This window comes from Ictalurus furcatus, chromosome 5, assembly GCF_023375685.1.
Source record: "Ictalurus furcatus strain D&B chromosome 5, Billie_1.0, whole genome shotgun sequence".
NCBI classification, from domain to species: domain Eukaryota; kingdom Metazoa; phylum Chordata; class Actinopteri; order Siluriformes; family Ictaluridae; genus Ictalurus; species Ictalurus furcatus.
Window position 1 is genome coordinate 3,871,168 of NC_071259.1, and position 17,299 is coordinate 3,888,466.

General features: G+C 39.7%; 1 protein-coding gene across 1 annotated transcript in view; it reads right to left on the reverse strand.

Moving 5' to 3' along the window:
- disp3 (dispatched RND transporter family member 3) overlaps window positions 1-17,299 on the reverse strand; it is a 45,122-nt gene that overhangs the window by 1,172 nt on the left and 26,651 nt on the right. The window contains exons 5-19 of the mRNA XM_053624280.1: window positions 16,896-17,030; window positions 15,400-15,560; window positions 14,246-14,385; window positions 14,058-14,149; window positions 11,091-11,240; window positions 10,616-10,777; window positions 10,156-10,296; window positions 8,729-8,865; window positions 7,563-7,732; window positions 4,694-4,824; window positions 3,802-3,977; window positions 2,580-2,706; window positions 2,021-2,166; window positions 1,754-1,913; window positions 1,401-1,514 (exon numbers count right to left, since the gene is read on the reverse strand). Of these exons, the coding sequence (XP_053480255.1) occupies window positions 1,401-1,514; window positions 1,754-1,913; window positions 2,021-2,166; window positions 2,580-2,706; window positions 3,802-3,977; window positions 4,694-4,824; window positions 7,563-7,732; window positions 8,729-8,865; window positions 10,156-10,296; window positions 10,616-10,777; window positions 11,091-11,240; window positions 14,058-14,149; window positions 14,246-14,385; window positions 15,400-15,560; window positions 16,896-17,030 (2,142 nt within the window). The remainder of the gene's footprint in view (window positions 1-1,400; window positions 1,515-1,753; window positions 1,914-2,020; window positions 2,167-2,579; window positions 2,707-3,801; window positions 3,978-4,693; window positions 4,825-7,562; window positions 7,733-8,728; window positions 8,866-10,155; window positions 10,297-10,615; window positions 10,778-11,090; window positions 11,241-14,057; window positions 14,150-14,245; window positions 14,386-15,399; window positions 15,561-16,895; window positions 17,031-17,299) is intronic.

Genomic DNA, 17,299 nt, shown 5'->3' on the forward strand with positions numbered 1-17,299 from the left:
ATCAATTTGAATATATATATATATATATATATATATATATATATATATATATATATATATATATATATATATTTATCAAGTAAAAATGCAAGTATTAAAGAGTATACTAGCTGCTGTTGCTGCAGTCTTTATAGTATTCATAACATGCATTATTTAGCACAGATTTTAGGTCTTTTTAATCATGTTTGACGCCTTTACATGCTTTTCATGCTTTTCATAAACACTTGTCACTGGAAAAATAATCAACAACAGGGTGGTGTGAGCATTTATTAAAATGATTTCAATGACGATATCTCTTTACATGTTTTAACGAAGGACACATCTTACTTTTATCTGTTTATAGCTACAATTGACACTGACACTGGAGACTCCTTCCACGAATGTTAAACATCTCCTTACAGAAATCAGTACCATATGAATGATTATATATTTTTCTTTATATAAATAACATTTTTTTGTTTTGTTTTGTTTTATTGTATTAGCCTTAGATTATGTGGCACGTCCACCGTACAATCCCTGTGTAAGTTACTATAGAAATGATAACGTATTAGAATGAGTGCATTGCTATAAATCTGTGAGTTGCCCGGCAGCCGGAATTAACTGTCTTTATTTGTCTTCTGATCAGTTGCCTTGGTTAATGGGAAGGGTCTTTTCATTTTGGGAAAAAAAATAAATAAGCAGTCTCATTAACTTTGTGTAATAGTGATTATATTTCCCCATTACATATTACCCTGTGGTTTGTTATATTACATTAACATATAAATGAACTGAAAGTAAAGAGCAAATGGTCTCAACCACTAACACATTCAGTGTATTAGGAACAAAGATCCAAAATTGAATATAATATCATTTCAGTGATGTTCTGTTGAGTGAAAGTTGACATCCACTGATAAACATGCGCACTAACTGGCCACTTTAATAGGTACCCCTGCTCAAATGTCCAATCAATTATCCAATCAGAGAATCTGGCAATGTTTTCACGTTCTTCACCCAACAAGTTTCTGCCTAGAGTCTATGCCCACGCTAGCCTCATATTCAGTTCTTGACTAACAGGAGTGGAGCCCGATGTGGAGCCCTTCTGCTGTTGTAGCCCATTCACCTCATGTTTGAAAGTGTTGTGCATTCTGAGGTGCTTTTCTGTTCAACACTCCCAGGAGTACAGAGTATTTATTTATGACCTGTATCTGCATGATTTTTTGCATTGCTACATAATTGGCTTACTGGATAATTGCATGAATAAGCAGGAGCAAAGGCATTCTGTATTCTTATTCGCTTTAGTTACATGTTGGAGTCTCAAAACTACTGTTGTAGGTTGTTATTGTCCAAACAAGTTTATCAGTATGGACAGTGGTCAAGGGAACACCGCTGAGGCAGGTTCAAGGGAAGCCGATGTCTCTTACCCAGAATGCTAAGCAGGATAGGCAGCAACAGTAGAGGATGGACAGTAAACACGGCGACAGATGCTATACAGATGGCCAAGGACAGAAGCAGACTGTATAGCGCGCTCTCCACACCTGCAGTTAGGAAATCAAGAAATGACACAAATGACATAAATTAGAAGGATATGTCGACTTTGATCTTGATAACTTGACTAATCTAAATCGCATGCAATCGCTCACAATTTTCTTTCTTTATTATAGCTATTATTAAATATAGACTCATTATAGACTCATCCTATATCATGTATACTCTCTCTCTCTCTCTATCTCTCTCTCTCTCTCGTAGCTATCCCCCTTCTCCTTCGTTCATGCACCTATGATCTCCATGAATATCTGCTTCCAGTGCTGGCAGGTCTGGAAGCCCCGTCGCAGAGCTGAACTTTGTGGGAGAGATGACAACTGCTCCTGCAGGAAGCTCTCCCATTGCAGGAAATCTGAGTAGGCCTGAAACGAGGACTTCCCTTTGTAGGTGGTCTGGGTTTTCAAGACAAGGGGAAAAGAAACAGGAGCATATAACAATCCAGATTTACTCGTGACGCGATTTTAAACAACGTATGTTCCATTAGCCATGTTAAACTCACTGATTCAAAAGCCATGGAGATCCAGTGTACTCGCCCCCCCTGCATACCCACTGCACCATGGGATAGTTGGCCAGGCAGGAGGTTGGGCTCGGGAAGAGACTGACACTCAGGGTGGAGGAGAGGAAGAATAGATGTGAGACTGTTGCCTGAATCAGAAGAAAAGTGACCTGGCGGATGAGACTAGAAGAGCGATAGCCGAAAAAAAAAAATCTAACAAAGATTCCTTGTGTGTGTGTGTGTGTGTGTGTGTGTTACTGCATCTACGTACTGTATGTCTCAGCATGAGATGGCATGAAATAATCACACCATGTTTTTTTTTTTTTTTTAAAGCTCTATATAGTACATTTTTCCGGATGCCTTTGCATCATTTTGTAAGCATGTCCCGTTATTAGAAAATAATCAACCACCGGGTGGTGTTATGTGGATCAATGGAAAGCAGACTTACTCTTACTGCCCCGTAGGTGATTATTTCCCAAAGACAGTACATCCTGAAATGTGTTATTCCTCTTATACCAGATTTCTTGCAAGCGTCAGCATGTGTATGTGTTTGTCTTTGCACCTGAAGGCAAGCACTGTGCCCCGCCAGGCTTGACAAGCTGTGTATTGGCACCGATGGCTTTGCAGAGTCGGCACAAGTGACCAATTTCATTGAAGAGATCAAAGTCAGGATCGTAGATCACACTGCCCTTTGTAGGGGAAGGCAATAAAAAATAATTACAAAAATTACAGTGTAGTCTAAATCAAAGCCAACCGTGCACAGTGACTTGTTGAAGATGCCACTTTAGCCAAAAAAAAAAAAAAGATTTGAAACTCGTTTATATATAAAATTACATATAGGAAACTCATTCAGTATTTACTTTCAGGCTTTAATAATATTGTAGCTAAGACAGCACATCACTGGTTCTCCATCCATCATCCCAAAGTCACCTAGGTTAAACATTTTGTGTTTAACTTTATCTGATTCCATCTCATTCAACTTATCAAGCTATTTACAGCAGGTAAAATGTAGAAATGTGAAATGGCCCTAAAACTGTGAGCGAAAGCCAGTGATGTAGGTCATTTTTCTCTGTGGCCAAACTTTGACAAGGTTGTTCAATAAACCAGTCAGGAAATGTCAGCTTCAAGTGCGTATTACATGTGCAACTACAGCACACCCACTAGAAAATAAAATGTAGTCACTATGTTTGAAATGTAAAGGATACTAATTACAGCATGTAATAGCTATAGACAGGTGACAAATGAAAGGAAAACCCATCAGAACCTGCATTACTAATGTGTCGTTCCACCACGAGTCACCAGAGCAGCTTCAATACACCTTCTACAAGTATCACTGGGGTGACCAACACCATTCTTTCAAATCATATTCCCTCATTTGGTGTTTTGATGATGACAGAGAGTGCTGTTTAACACATCTCTCATAGCATACGATTTACATCATTTGCACTCTCATAAAACCATTCAGTGAGCCCTTGGTTTTTCCTTTGTCACCCTTCTATAAATTCGAGTAAATGCAGGTCTGACACAAATTCATAGCTAAAGAAGAAACCAATCATATAAGCAATTAAATCAACAACGATTTGTGCTTTTGAAATATGATTGCAATACTGAACGTTAATAGTGCATTGTTTTTGGTTAAACGACTACTATTTAGTTGTGAATATGTCTCAAGTTCTGCCAAACACAATCCATATATAAAAGGTGGTATACGTAAAAGATATTATTATTGCTGCTTTTGTATAAAATTGCTAAACAGGGAATACATTTGTGCTCTGATGTCTCACCAGGTCTCCAATGACATGGTTGTCTGAACGTTGAGTGCGATTAACCCCGAGTATCCCGAACACAACGAACACCATGGCTCCGGTGTCCACCAGGGGGCGTACTGCTGGCTTGCCACATCCGCCTCCACTACATGGGTTAAAGCCAGATGTCTTTGAACTCTTCACCTCTCTAGGGGCTGAGAGAGCCAAACATAATCTCAACCATCATTTATTTCAAGATCAATAATCAATCCCATGCATCCCGACATTAACTGATAGTTCAGGGAGGTATCAATTTCTTGTATTATTTATTATGACTGACTGAACAGGTTACAATGCGAGTTGCAATGTCTGTTGGCTTTTGTTCAGACTCCTTGAAAAACGTGATTTCAGACCTCCTTTCTGCTGCGATAGAAACTGAAATAGCATCTAAAATTACGTGGCATACTGCAACAATGGCATGCTTAGAAGGAATCGATATGGCCGATGTCAGACCATGTTTATTACTAACAGATTTAGAAATGTGTAATAATTGATCTAGTGACTGTTTCTGAGAGGAGAAGTTGATCATTTTGGAAGGAGTCTCCGATGTTAACACTTTGTAAGCTGTAACTTTAAGGATGAAGGGCTTTATGAGTTTTTCTTGGAAACATGCTGTGCTGTTTAAATGACTAGGTTAGAACTGATGATGGAAAAACTTCTGTTAAGACCTTAAGAGAGAAGGCTAGCTAGATGTCTAGGATTAGGACTATATTAAATGGCCTCATCTGAGTTGGATTTGAATGCCCAATGCAACAAATCCACGTATCGTTGCTCACGTTTTGGAGCTCAGTAATATTTAATAGTAACTACATTTTTGAAATCAGTTTGAGAAATGTCCTTCTATGTGCGTGTGAGGTTTCAGAGGTTCTACCTGCAGGCACAGGGGTGTAGAAACTGCCCTGAGTGGGTCCGTCATGCCCAGAACTGACCATACAGCCTGGCGGTCCATCACACACACGGCTAGGGTATGGGCTTAGGGTGTTCTGGGCAAAATACAACTTCCTGAGATGGGAAAAGCATTTGTTTTTATACAGTACATGGCAAATTTGAGTCAAAAGGAAAATTTCTGTCTGCGAGCAAGAACAAATGTACTTGTGATGGTCATGAATCTAGTTAGTTCCTCTTGTGGCCACCAGAGGAAGATGTTGTTTCCTAATCAAGACTGATTGCTTTCACCTGTGGCTTAACTGTGGTTTATATAAGGCTCTGCTTTCACCATTACACGTCTCTCAGTCCCTTTAGCCACATCTCTTGTTGATTCTCAGGATTTCTGCTGGTTTTCTCTTGTGTTTGAACATTTTTTATCCACTTTCAGACTGCTTCTAAATTTTGGACTGAGGTAAAGTTTTTCCTAACTTTTACCTCACGCCACATAACTGCAGAACATTTCTGTGAAACTTCACTAGCCATCTATGATGGTAGCCAGCTCCTCCCCACGACTCTTAGTTGTCCTTTCCCTCCTGCTCCATGGCCACAAGCCAAGCCGTTCGTGCCAGTTCTCCAGAAATATAAACAGTGATCTGGAATGTCGAGAAGTTCTTACCAGATCCTGGCCCAGAGTCTGGCTCAGGCAAACCCCATTCTAAAGATAGCAGAAGCCTCAATGATTCAGGTACCAGCCCTTCCCCACGGCCTACACATTAAATATCTGTATAGCCGAAAATTCCATCGCCATTTCCCTATCTCGGTATCTTTGTATTCCCCTGAGTAAGCTAGGAACTCTTCCTTGGATGAGCAATTGCAGTGCTCACCACATCCTTTCAAAGGTGATGGAGTTGGAGGCTGCATATCATGCTCCCTGTCTCTTTATTAGAACATGAAGGAAGTGTTTTCTAACATAAAGAGAGAGACCACTCATAATATGATTCCATTGATTAGCTTACTGGTGCACCGTTTTTTGTCTCTCTCTCAGCTCCAGAGACTTCAACTATCGAGGAATACATCTACCTTTCCTGTAGGTACTGGAATCTTCTTTATGAGGAGAAAGAATCCTGGACCAAATCCAACATCTCGATAACCTTGTCATCATTAATACTTAGTAATGCCCTTTGAATTAACCAATGATCCAGCTTTATTTCAAGCCCTCATCAATAACATTTTCAGTGACGTTCTGAATCATACTTAAATCACTTCATCCATAATTCAGGAGCACAGAAGTACCTCTCACAACCCTAACCAACAAATCCCATATGTGGGTTACCTGGATCCCTGAGGCAGAACAGAAATAGAGCTCAAATTGTATTTTATTTCTGTTCTGATCCTAGTGCTGACATTTTCACTGTAGAAGTTGATTAAGCAGTGATCTGCAAATAATAAAAGTTATTCATGCACCTTCTACCCCCATCATCTTTTACCTAGCGTGGCAATCAGGAAGCCCCTGGCCATCCAAAGAGTTGAGAGCAGTTTTCTGATGCATTTATCTTGCATTATTATCCATGAGAACCTAGATTACATATACATGTATTTCGTACTGTTATTTTATGCGTTCAGTGTGATCCTATTCTCACTGCATACAAGAATGTTTAACCAGATGATATCTCCATTCTCTAAATCTATCGGGCCTACAGAGCTGGAAAGTAAACCTAAGCCCATTGTCCTGACCTTGAAGATGTTCTGGTCAAGATGTTATGTGACCAGATGCTCTGGTCCATAAGTGAAACCCAAACCTAGGTGTGGCTCACCAGGTCACCTTTTTGTCCTAGTCAAAGCCCAGACCCAAGTATGGTGCCATTGCAACTGCCTCACTGTCCATCCAGAGGCCTCTTAGCAAAGGTTGGTGAATTTGTTGCACTAGTGACCAGACTAAGGATTCCTGAATTTACATTTGTCACACTTTATTACTGGACCCTGACACTTAAACATCACACGGCGAGAGAGGGAGAGAGAGAGACTGAGACTGAGACTTTTCTCAGGACATTGTCTGTATTTGCATCACTTCTGGATTTCATTCTGATATTAATGGTAATTAGTCAAAACCTCTCACTACCCCCTCTCTTGGATCAGTCACATCCTCCGGGTTAAGTATGCTGCCAATTTACACAGATCATTTACACAGAGTTGGGTATCTCTTAATTGCAAGTTCAGCTTCCAACCTCTGTTATTGCACAGTCAAAGTCGACTTAGCCCAGATATTTGTTTAACAGTGCCAACAGACTTGGAGGAGGTTCCATGTGATGTGTTAACACTCCTTTCTGTGTCAACAGCTGCAGGCCAACCCGTGATGCAGGCTGACACCAACCTTTTACTCAGGGCAAAAAAGATGCAGTGCTGCTCGGAACATGTTCTTCAAACTAGCCTCCATTTTGTTGGTCCCTTTAAAGTCATTAGAAGGGTGAATCCAGTAGTTCATTACCTTCGGTTTCCCTGATAAATAGATTAATCCTACTGTGTATCTCTTGCCTCGGAGAATTGTTCACCAGCCTCTAGTGTCTAGAATGCACATCTGTTTGACAGTTTCTGGTATAAAACACCTTATTTAACTTATAACTTAATGACCAGGTCTAGTAGGTATGTTGTAGTAGATGACTATACGAATGTTTAATGAACGTTCATAAAATTGATATAATTTATATTTAAAAAATTGTATCGGTTATATTGACTGTTACAGTATTTCTATTGTGCATTTTATTACTCATTTAATACACTAAGGGCTTCACTGTCTCACACCATGTGATGTGTAGAAAACCTTTCTTTCTAAACCAATTACCAGAACAACTCATTAAATAAAATATTCTGCTTACCTGCTGTTTTTCTGCTCACTAGATGCCACAAAGAAGCTAAAGTCCGGCCTCCAGCCGTGCCGAGGGTCACAAGACCCCAAGGTCAACATCCATCGTGGCCGTGGATGGTAGGCATGCGACACACACACCGTAAGCCGTGCACTAAAGTTGCCATGGCGACTGTTATAAGCCTGTTGCAATGATAATAAAACCATCATAAGCTGACACATTCAAGCAAAAAGAGCCACAAGGGTATAAGCTGGTGTTTTTTTAAAAAAAAGGAAAACATTACTGCATTTTTTGGATGGAGATTGACAGTTTACAACATAATGGCTCAAGCCAAATCATGTATTCTTTCTCCAGCCTGGCATAAGCATTGATGTTTATAGATTTTTTTGTGAAGCGTTTACCTCTTATGAAAACCATTCGCCTGTGCTGTTACAACCGGGAAGATTACATTCTTGTTACCTATCCTGATTACTGATCATCTGATCGAAGTTGAAGTTGGTAATGTGATGTTAAGCATTATCAACTTAGTAATGCGTTTTATATCACGTTCCATCACTTTGCATTGACGTTTGTCTGAATGTTCTATACTAAAGCAGAACATTTTTCATTGCTGCCGCTGTTCATAACCCGTGCTTAAAACGGCACGGTTTATTCTAATGCTCCGCTGGGTCTGTTCTCTAAAAACATTTCAGTGTGAAACTAAATAATCACAATAATTTCTAGTCTGTTTAAAGCCTTCATAGAGCAACAGTTAAATATACTGTATATTTTTTTTGAGATGATGTTTTCCAGGCTGTAATTGGGCATGATTATGTTATCAGGGAAAGCCGAAACATAATGTTTACGATTTCTGAGTGCTTTTACGAAGTCAAATATTCTTAAAAGTGTCTGGAAAACATATGCTGGGTGACATGTATATCAGTGGTTTTCACAGTAGGGTGCAGGGAGCACTAGGTTTTTATAGTTATTAGCCTGTTGAAGTTGTCTCTCGAATAACATAGGTTTAATCCAAGGAATAGAAACCTCTATGGCTCTAATAAACAGACGAAATATTATTGCACACATTTAAATATAAATGAGATAAATCGGTACGGTGTGGGTCGGCGGAATTTATTCCCTGGCTACAATAAGTTTGAGAACCCTTGGCGAACCAGTGCGGCATGCTGGTTTGTGTGGACCTGAAATGATGGCACGTCTCCATGCCTGGGGCTCAGTGCTCTCCAGGGAGCGGGCATGCTGGCACTAAGGGAGTAGCGGTAGAGGGTAACAGGTGCATCTACCTCCAGTTTAGACACAAAAACTGTCAAAACGCCATCTGTAGGGAAGATAAAGTAAGCCTTTAATTTATGGACATAAAACCACCTGCTGAACCATAATATGGTGAAATTCATTTATATACAAAAAAAGGTAACTTTATTTACACACATCGACCCTAATTTATCAAACTGGACGTATGAACGAATTTATTTGTAGATCGTTTCGCAGGAGAGTTTACACAAGAAATTCATGAAAATCCCGTTAGTCTGAATCAAAAAAAAAAAAAAAAAAAATCGAGTTTATGTAAATTTATGTATAAGAAGAGTCACTAATGTGAACCTTGACTGTGATGCAGGTTCGCATTTTTATACACGGATTACACTGTCGAGTTTAATTTGCGTATTTATTTCCTGCACACGCAGATTTATTGAAAAACCTGTGGTTCCATATTCATACAAAAAAGAAATAAATGAGACTATCCTTTCGATTAGGATAAAAGTAATGGCACCGTATAAAAGAAAGAAGAGTTTGGTGTGTCTGTGGTAGCCAATGCGGCTCAGAGGCTGATCTGCTCAGAGCTGAGTTAGCTCACAACACGCCTAGGAGATGCTATTTCACTGTATTGTGAACTTGCTCATTAATTTATGGATGACTGGCATGTACCTGACCATCGCACCCTTACGTGCTTTTTGAACGTCCCGTTCCAGATTTGGTCCCCGCTTTGCTTTTATAATAACCTTCACTCTTCTGGGACGGCTTTTCACTAGATTTTGGAGCGTAGCTGTGAATGGGATTTGTGTCCATTTAGCCACAAGAGCATTAGTGAGGTAGTGCATTAGTCAGGTACTGATGTTGGGTGAGGAAGAAATGGGGTTCAGTTCTCATTCCACTTCATCCCAAAGATGTTCAGTGGTGTTGAGATCTCCGTGCAGGACACCTTAAGTTCTTTCACTCCAACCTTGGCAAACCATGTCTTCATGGAGCTCGCTTTGTGCACGGGGGCATTGTCATGCTGGAACAGGTTTGGGCCTCTTAGTTCCAGTGAAATTGTAATGCTACAGCATACAACTTCGGGAAGGAGTACATGTGGGTGTGATGGTTATGTGTCCACATACTTTTGGTCATATAGTGTACATTGATAACGTGACTAAAATGAGCGTAAAATCAATAAATGTGTTTACAACAATTTTACTAAAACATTGATAAATGAGGCCCTTTATAAAAACCTACTTTAGGCAAATAATTCAAATCACCAGAGCTATACAAGGTCATACAGTGTTACAGTATGTAACACAGTACATACTGTAACACACTAACACAGTAACACACTGCACAATGTAAACCAGACCTGTTGTCGTGTGTGTGGCGTTGAGGGTGTTTTGCTGTCTCGGACTCCCTTCAGCTTGGCTTGATGGGGAGTTTTTCCTTGATGTCGAGCTCATGGCGTGGACGCTGCTGTGCAAGCTGTGTGGCGTTTCCATAAACACTCCTGTGGGACACAGAGTGAAACCATTTTAGCAGCATCCATAATGCAGCGCAGCAAAAAGTAACAAAAGCCTAGAATTCTGGGGCGAAGTGGTGTCAGAGTTTGTTATGCTTTGGTATTGAGCTCTTTAACGTTGGTTCGAGGCAAGTTACTATCCCTCTTGAATTATTCATAACTGATTTATTCTGTCTTTAGGTTCCTTCAAGCGCAAGAGCATTATTATGAATTTTGGGGGAGGAAAGAATGTGAGAGCTCCTCTGAGATAATAAGAATGACCACGGAAGGAAACGGGGTATGTAGCAGTGTCAATGTGGCCTCACACCTGAACACATGTGACACGAGATCCCCTGGGCACTCAGGTTGCTACGGAGATCCAGCAGTTGCTGTAAGTTGGTGTTGTGGTGGAAGAGTGCAGGAGCATGACTGGCTGGTTTAAGGAGGCTACAGCAACATGCTGAAGCAAGCAGTAGCACAACATATAGAGCTGAGAGAGAGAGAGAGAGAGAGAGAGAGAACATAGAACAGAGAACAGCAGAGTTACCAGTAATATAATATATGAAAAGATAACATGTTAGAATTAGCACATTATATATATATATATAAAAATAAACCCTGTGATATGCATCTGCACTATCATCAGAGCTTCTGTTATAGAAAATTAATCCACACCTGTAGTTGGTTACTTCCAAATTTAAGTGCAAAATTTTACAGCATGTTTTTCCCCCCTCCATCCACGCTATACATAATATTAATAAATTAAATAAATGTATTTTGTTTTATTGTAATTTTAGTCTCACCTATAATTGCCTTACGTCTCTTCACTGTAGGCTCAGCCACCCAGGATCGCAGGGCCCTCTGGAGCTTGGCACTGACCAACCCAATGTTCCCTTCCGTGGATCCATCTGGGAGCGGCAGCAGAGCCGCATCTAACTCGGAATCATTGAGATCTGGAGCAGATTCACAAGCAGGTTACCATCAAAGTGAGCCATCTTAATTGTGCTGTATTTCAGCAGAGGATGCATGACAGAGACACAAAAAGGTCATCCATCCATCCATCCATTCATCCTACACAGGGTCGCAGGGAACCTGGAGAATATCCCAGGGAACTCGGGGCACAAGGTAGGGGGACACCCTGGACGGGGTGCCAACCCCTTGCAGGGCACAATCACACACACATTCACATGCCAATCAGCCTACAATTTCTTTGGACTGGGGGAGGAAACCGGAGTACCCCCGAAGCACAGGGAGAACCTGTAAGCTCCGTGCACACAGGGCAACGGGCGGGATTCGAACCACCAACCCCGGAGGTGCGAGGCAAATGTGCTAACCCCTGCTTGTCCTCAGCTAACCTGTTTTAAGTGTGTTAAATTTTTAATTGAATTAACTGTGCTTGATTGGCATAACCAACTGTGCTTTATTGGCATAACCAAATGAATATTTACATTGATTTGCACAAGAATGCAATTCATCACCCACTGAACATTACATTGATGGAACTGAACATTATACACGAGTTCTCAGAGAGAACATTTATTACTGCCAGAATACCATGTTTTTTCAGCGTTCCCTGTTACTGCCAGCTTACATAATATTAGCTTAAATCCTCTTTACAGGATTTGGAAAGGATTCAGTTTTTTTTTTTTTTTAATCTTTATATTTAATTAAAATGCTAAGTATGTATCAAGGTAGGTTCTTAACCTCTTTCTTTTAAACCAAACGCTTTTAGTTACCTGGTTCTCTCCCAGGATAATTAGCAATCAATTAGCATGACACTATAGTGTGTGTACAGTATATTAATATGTGAATGCTACCTAGATGTGCTTCACTTTTTGTTGCTTTTGGTATCTGTTGGCTGTAATTTTGAATTCGCTTGATATTTGTTTAGGATATTTTGGACATACTTGGTCTTCTTGGTATTATCCGTGTCGCATAATATGCCAGGTTGCATGCTGACTTCCTGGCTGAGGTAGCTGATCATGTTAGTGTCCTGTTCATTCGTTTATGAGGACCCTAATCTAGTCCTCTTTACATAGTTGTGTCTTTGAAAATCCTTCATGGTTTCAAACTATTTTATATCGCTCCCTTCCAAACTTTTGTGGAATATGTTTATACAGCAGTCTCTTGGGCTTCCCTTCATACCTTTCATTTGTGCATTTGTATCACTTGGATATTATGACTACATCTGTGGTTTACTCTATTCTCTTTATTAGATCATTCGCACAATAGGGCATTACTCCATTCCTTGGCTACGACTGTATAGGGTGTGGATATACTGTACAGTATGTCCCAAGCTGTTCTGTTTGTTTTATTCCTTGTCAGTCGACTAAAAGGAAATGTTCTCCTACAGAGCGGAATGAGGTATAACACTAATCTGCCCATCACAGCAGTCATAGCTCTTTGGAGAGCGACCTCTTGAACTAAGAGGAGATGATGTTGATGAGGGGAATGAGGCTGATGTGACCCCAGACACCATCATGTGTCATCTGCCATACAGGCAGATGTTTGTTGTAACTCATTCCTCTTTTTCAAGAACTGAACTGTTTGCTGAGACATGAGGTACTGGGAAAACTTACTAATAGAGCTAATGGTTGAATGCCATTGAAAAGTGCTGACTAGCGATGGATTGATAGCGGTATTGGAATGAGGTATACTGAACATCTGACCCTGTGCTTATTTGCTAATACTCATACTCACAAAACATGCTCCTATACCAACCAGCTGATATATATCGCATAATACTAGTGAATATTGGTGCACCAATGAACAGATAACATGAAATGACAGCATTCTGGAGATATTTCACAATTAAAGCAGGTTGCAAATTGTGCTCAGTGAAAATATCAAGAGGAGGAACTTCTTCCTACTGTATAATACGAGTAACCTGATAAAACATCTTTGTGATCTTCTCATTTTTTTGATTTAAAGATTATTCCATCTCAAATGGTCCAATATAGGTTGCTCAACCATTTTTAATTTTCCTAATTATTATTGTTTTTGAGTGTTTATGTATTGGCACACCTGAACAAGCTAACCAAGGTCTTCAGGATTATTAGAACGTTACAGGCAGTTAAGTTTGGAGGTTTGAGCTAAACTTTTCCCAAGATTTCTACTAGCCCCAGCTCTGTAACCAGTGGAATCTCAAACTCAAAGTTTTTAGAGCAGAATGCTACTATAGAGCACTTGCTTTTGTGAAAACTTCAGGTTCATACCTGCGATATTCAACCTGAAAGTGAGGGGAATTTTGTAAAAAATGTCACTTTCTTGCCCCCATAAATAGAAAGAGAGAAGTCTCAAACCTGAAATGTTCTGCATGCACACTATACTTATCCAGGTACTCCCTCAAAATTAAGACTGTGACTCGAACCCTTCCCAGTATAAACTGACCATAAAAGTGGAACTCTGAGCAATCGTGAGCATACATGTGGACATCTACCTTGTAAGGCGCTTTGGAGATCAGTTTTTTCCAAGGAGCTAGGGCCATCCTGAGCCGAGATATTGAGGTTTCCGTAAACAGCTGTATAACCAAAATTTGTTGTGTGCCATGACACAAAGTCATGGTTAAACCGAATAAAAGAAAATAAATACATAAATACATAAATAAATAAACTGGTGGTGTTACAATGCCAATACATAGATGTAACCACAAATATATATATATATATATATATAGAAAAATTAAAAATGGCCAACGTTACAATTTGTGGACCATTTGAGATGGACTGACTCATAAATATACCATGTAGCTGATGGAACAACAAACACACCTGCTTCTGTCTCTACAGTCAAAAGAGCCACATCATCATCCTCATCAGAAAGAGGGCTGAGATTGACTGAGAGAGTATTCAGAGTGCTCCACCTGTAGTAAACAAGTAAAAAACAAGCAGCAAACACCATAGATAGACAGATCAACAGATATTACTCAGAATTAGTTAACAAAAGCAGAAAGTTTTACCATTTTGGACAGGCGTTAGCGCAGGCAGCAGCACACTGATTCCAAATGCAGAGGGCAGCGGGCATTAGAATGGACACCCAGAGCCAGCAGCAACTCACGATGAGAGACATGAACAGACTAAAGTCATGCACCGCTGGGATCTGCATACATAATGTATAAAGTGGAGCCAAGTGTCCAAAAATGTCCAAAAATCAAGTATACTTTTAATTATTCTGCTTTTTTGTTGTTGTTGCATATTTTATTATTATTCCCACCAATTCAGCGAAATCTTCATTCTCATTTTCATGTACTGAATAAACATGAACTGATGTCACTCAAGGTTAAAAAGTCTAAACGCTCCTGCCTTATAGTTTTATTTTTGCGATGTTGTTACAGCTTATTTAATCATTTCTGTCTCAATCTTGTGTTCTGAGATGCTGCTAAACATCTGTCAACATGTGGCTCATTTACAGTCCCCAGGGTTTTCATCCTTTCGATACAGTGAATGCTCATGACTTGTCATTTTGTTTTCTATTATTGTCCCAGGGTTGTTTTTTTTTTTTAAGCTGTGGTGTAATGGCACACAGATTTCTTACTTAATACTGCTTAATAATGAAAGCTTTATTTGGCGTAGAGACTTACTTTAGATGCAGCTTGTCAAAAAAAACAAAAACAAAAAACAAATGTGTGAATTAACAAGAAAAAAAATCACTCTTGCTGTTTTATACTTTATCAAGAAAAAATATGTTGTTTTTTTTTGTTGTTGTTTTTTGGCCTGTCCTGGCGTTCCTTTCGTATTTTTGTTTATTCGTTACTGGATTTTCAAGGTGGAATTTAATTGTACTCTAAACAGTGGGCTTTCAAGCAAGTCTTTTTAAGCAATCAATCCCTACACCTATCAACATTTCTGTGCTGAATAAAATAATAATAATAATAAAAAAAAGCATAAAACGCTACATATTTATTTGAAATTGGGCATTTTATATTGACTATTAAAGCTAGGAATCAACAAATAACCATAGACTTCTGAGGTTTAAGTTGAATAACTATCGATTTGATGCTGTAACTTGGAACAACACAAAGGAACTTTTCCAGTCAATGGTGAAGCTGATGTTTGTTCCAGTTCAGCAAGTTTGCTATGTAGAAATAAAATAAAAATGCTGTTGTATCAGTACCTGGGAGAAGGCATTGGCTGCATATGCGGCTGCCGTGGTGAAGGAGGTGAGGAAGGTGGCACGACTTGCCGTCTTCACCGTGTGGATCATACGCTGCTCAGCTCCTACAACATGAACTGCCTGCCTGAACGTACTGATAAACACAAACACATCATCCACACCTAGAACGAGATAGAGAGAAGGAAAGGACAGAGAGGGTATTCCTATGATGAAATAGGCTCAAGAAGCACAAGAGTTATAGCCAATTAAAAGACGGCTCCATGTGCCTAACAGAGCTTTTCTGTAATGAAGGCAAACTCTGTGAATTGGGAATTTCCCCAGGCTACGGTGGGATCAGAAGAGGAAATGGAGAATCTTCATAAAGAGATCTGCCTTTGCGGAGCCATTAAAAGAAGAATTCGACTGCAGCAGTGGCTCAGCGGCTCATCAAATCCTGTGATTATGATTAATCAGTTAAAAATGGCTGGCTGAATACTGACAACATATTGGTAGAGGACAGTCTTTATAACAGGAGTAGAAGGTACTCCAACTTCATGGAATCTACTTCCTGGAATCTTGAAGCCAGTAAAAGAGTCATCGTTGCATGGGTCATCAAGGTTTTGGCCAACATTTCAGCTAAGAGTTGTTGTGTTCTCACATTTCCTCACATTTCTGTCCATGGCGAGGTGACTGTATATTGCACTAGCAGCAGCGTTAAATGTTAGCTTTGCACCAAACACAAAACTTTACTAATTGCTTGCATTCTAATTATACACTCTAGTAAATGTGAGTAGTGCAGCAGGTGGTGGGATTTGGAAGCATGTGCTCTAGCTGCAGCCTTGAGGTGCAATGAAATCAGTATAACGTACATGTGACGGATTTTTCCGTCTCACTGAGTGTATTTAGCGCGTATGAACTGGTTGAAACTGACACTGTTTAATATGGCACATGTGTTTTGTTTTGGTTTCTATCCTGTCTCCGCCCTTGATATGTAATTGGTTCCTTCCTAATATCTCAGCTGCTCTCATTTCCACCTTTGATTAGGTTTAGCGTTTAAACCCCTCTTGTGTCTTTGTTCAGTGCGAAGTATTGTGAGTTTCTGTGTTTTCCGCCAGACCCGTACCAAGACTTTAATCCTTGTTCTATGGCTTTGATCCTTTTAATATCCTCGCGTTTCTCGATTCTTCTCTAAGTCTAGTTTTTGTTGTTTGTCTGACCCCTCGCTTGTTTTTTGACCACGTTTTTGCCTTCCGATTTGGATTTGTCTGCCCGTCTCTTAAATAAATGCTTAAACTGCACTTGCATCCGTCTCAAACTCCATCACATGAGAGTACATTAAGTTTAAACATACACACCAATGGGAAAACTTATCTAAAATTCATATCCGGAATTTATATGTTTCTGTGAAGCAGCTTTGTGACAATGTCCATGTTTAAAAACGCTATACAAATCAAACTGAATTGAATTGAATTCTGTAATAATCTCACAATGGAAAGATTTCATCAGTGAGCACTTACCAATACCAATGATTATGAAGGCTGCCACACCATTGAGAATGCCCAGGTACTTTACCCCGAACACCACATGATAGAGGAACAGCGCCACCAGGCAGCTGAGGCCGATACTAGCCAAGCCAAAGAATGTCAGAAACACTACACGCAAAGAAGAAGAGAGTGGAGGAGGTTCTGGTTAGATAGCTGAATTTGTCTTACCAAAATTTATTATTAAAATGTAAAAATGTCAGCATGTGACTAAATGACTAAAAGTAATGTCGCTGCATCATAACAAATCGAATCATTCTCAGTGATAATGTGTTGATGCTTTTGGTTTAATAGACTTTTAGGAGGTTTATATTTTCATGGGTTGTGCTATAAGAACTTTTGAGGACATGTTATGTAGTGCTCAAACACCATTTCACCAA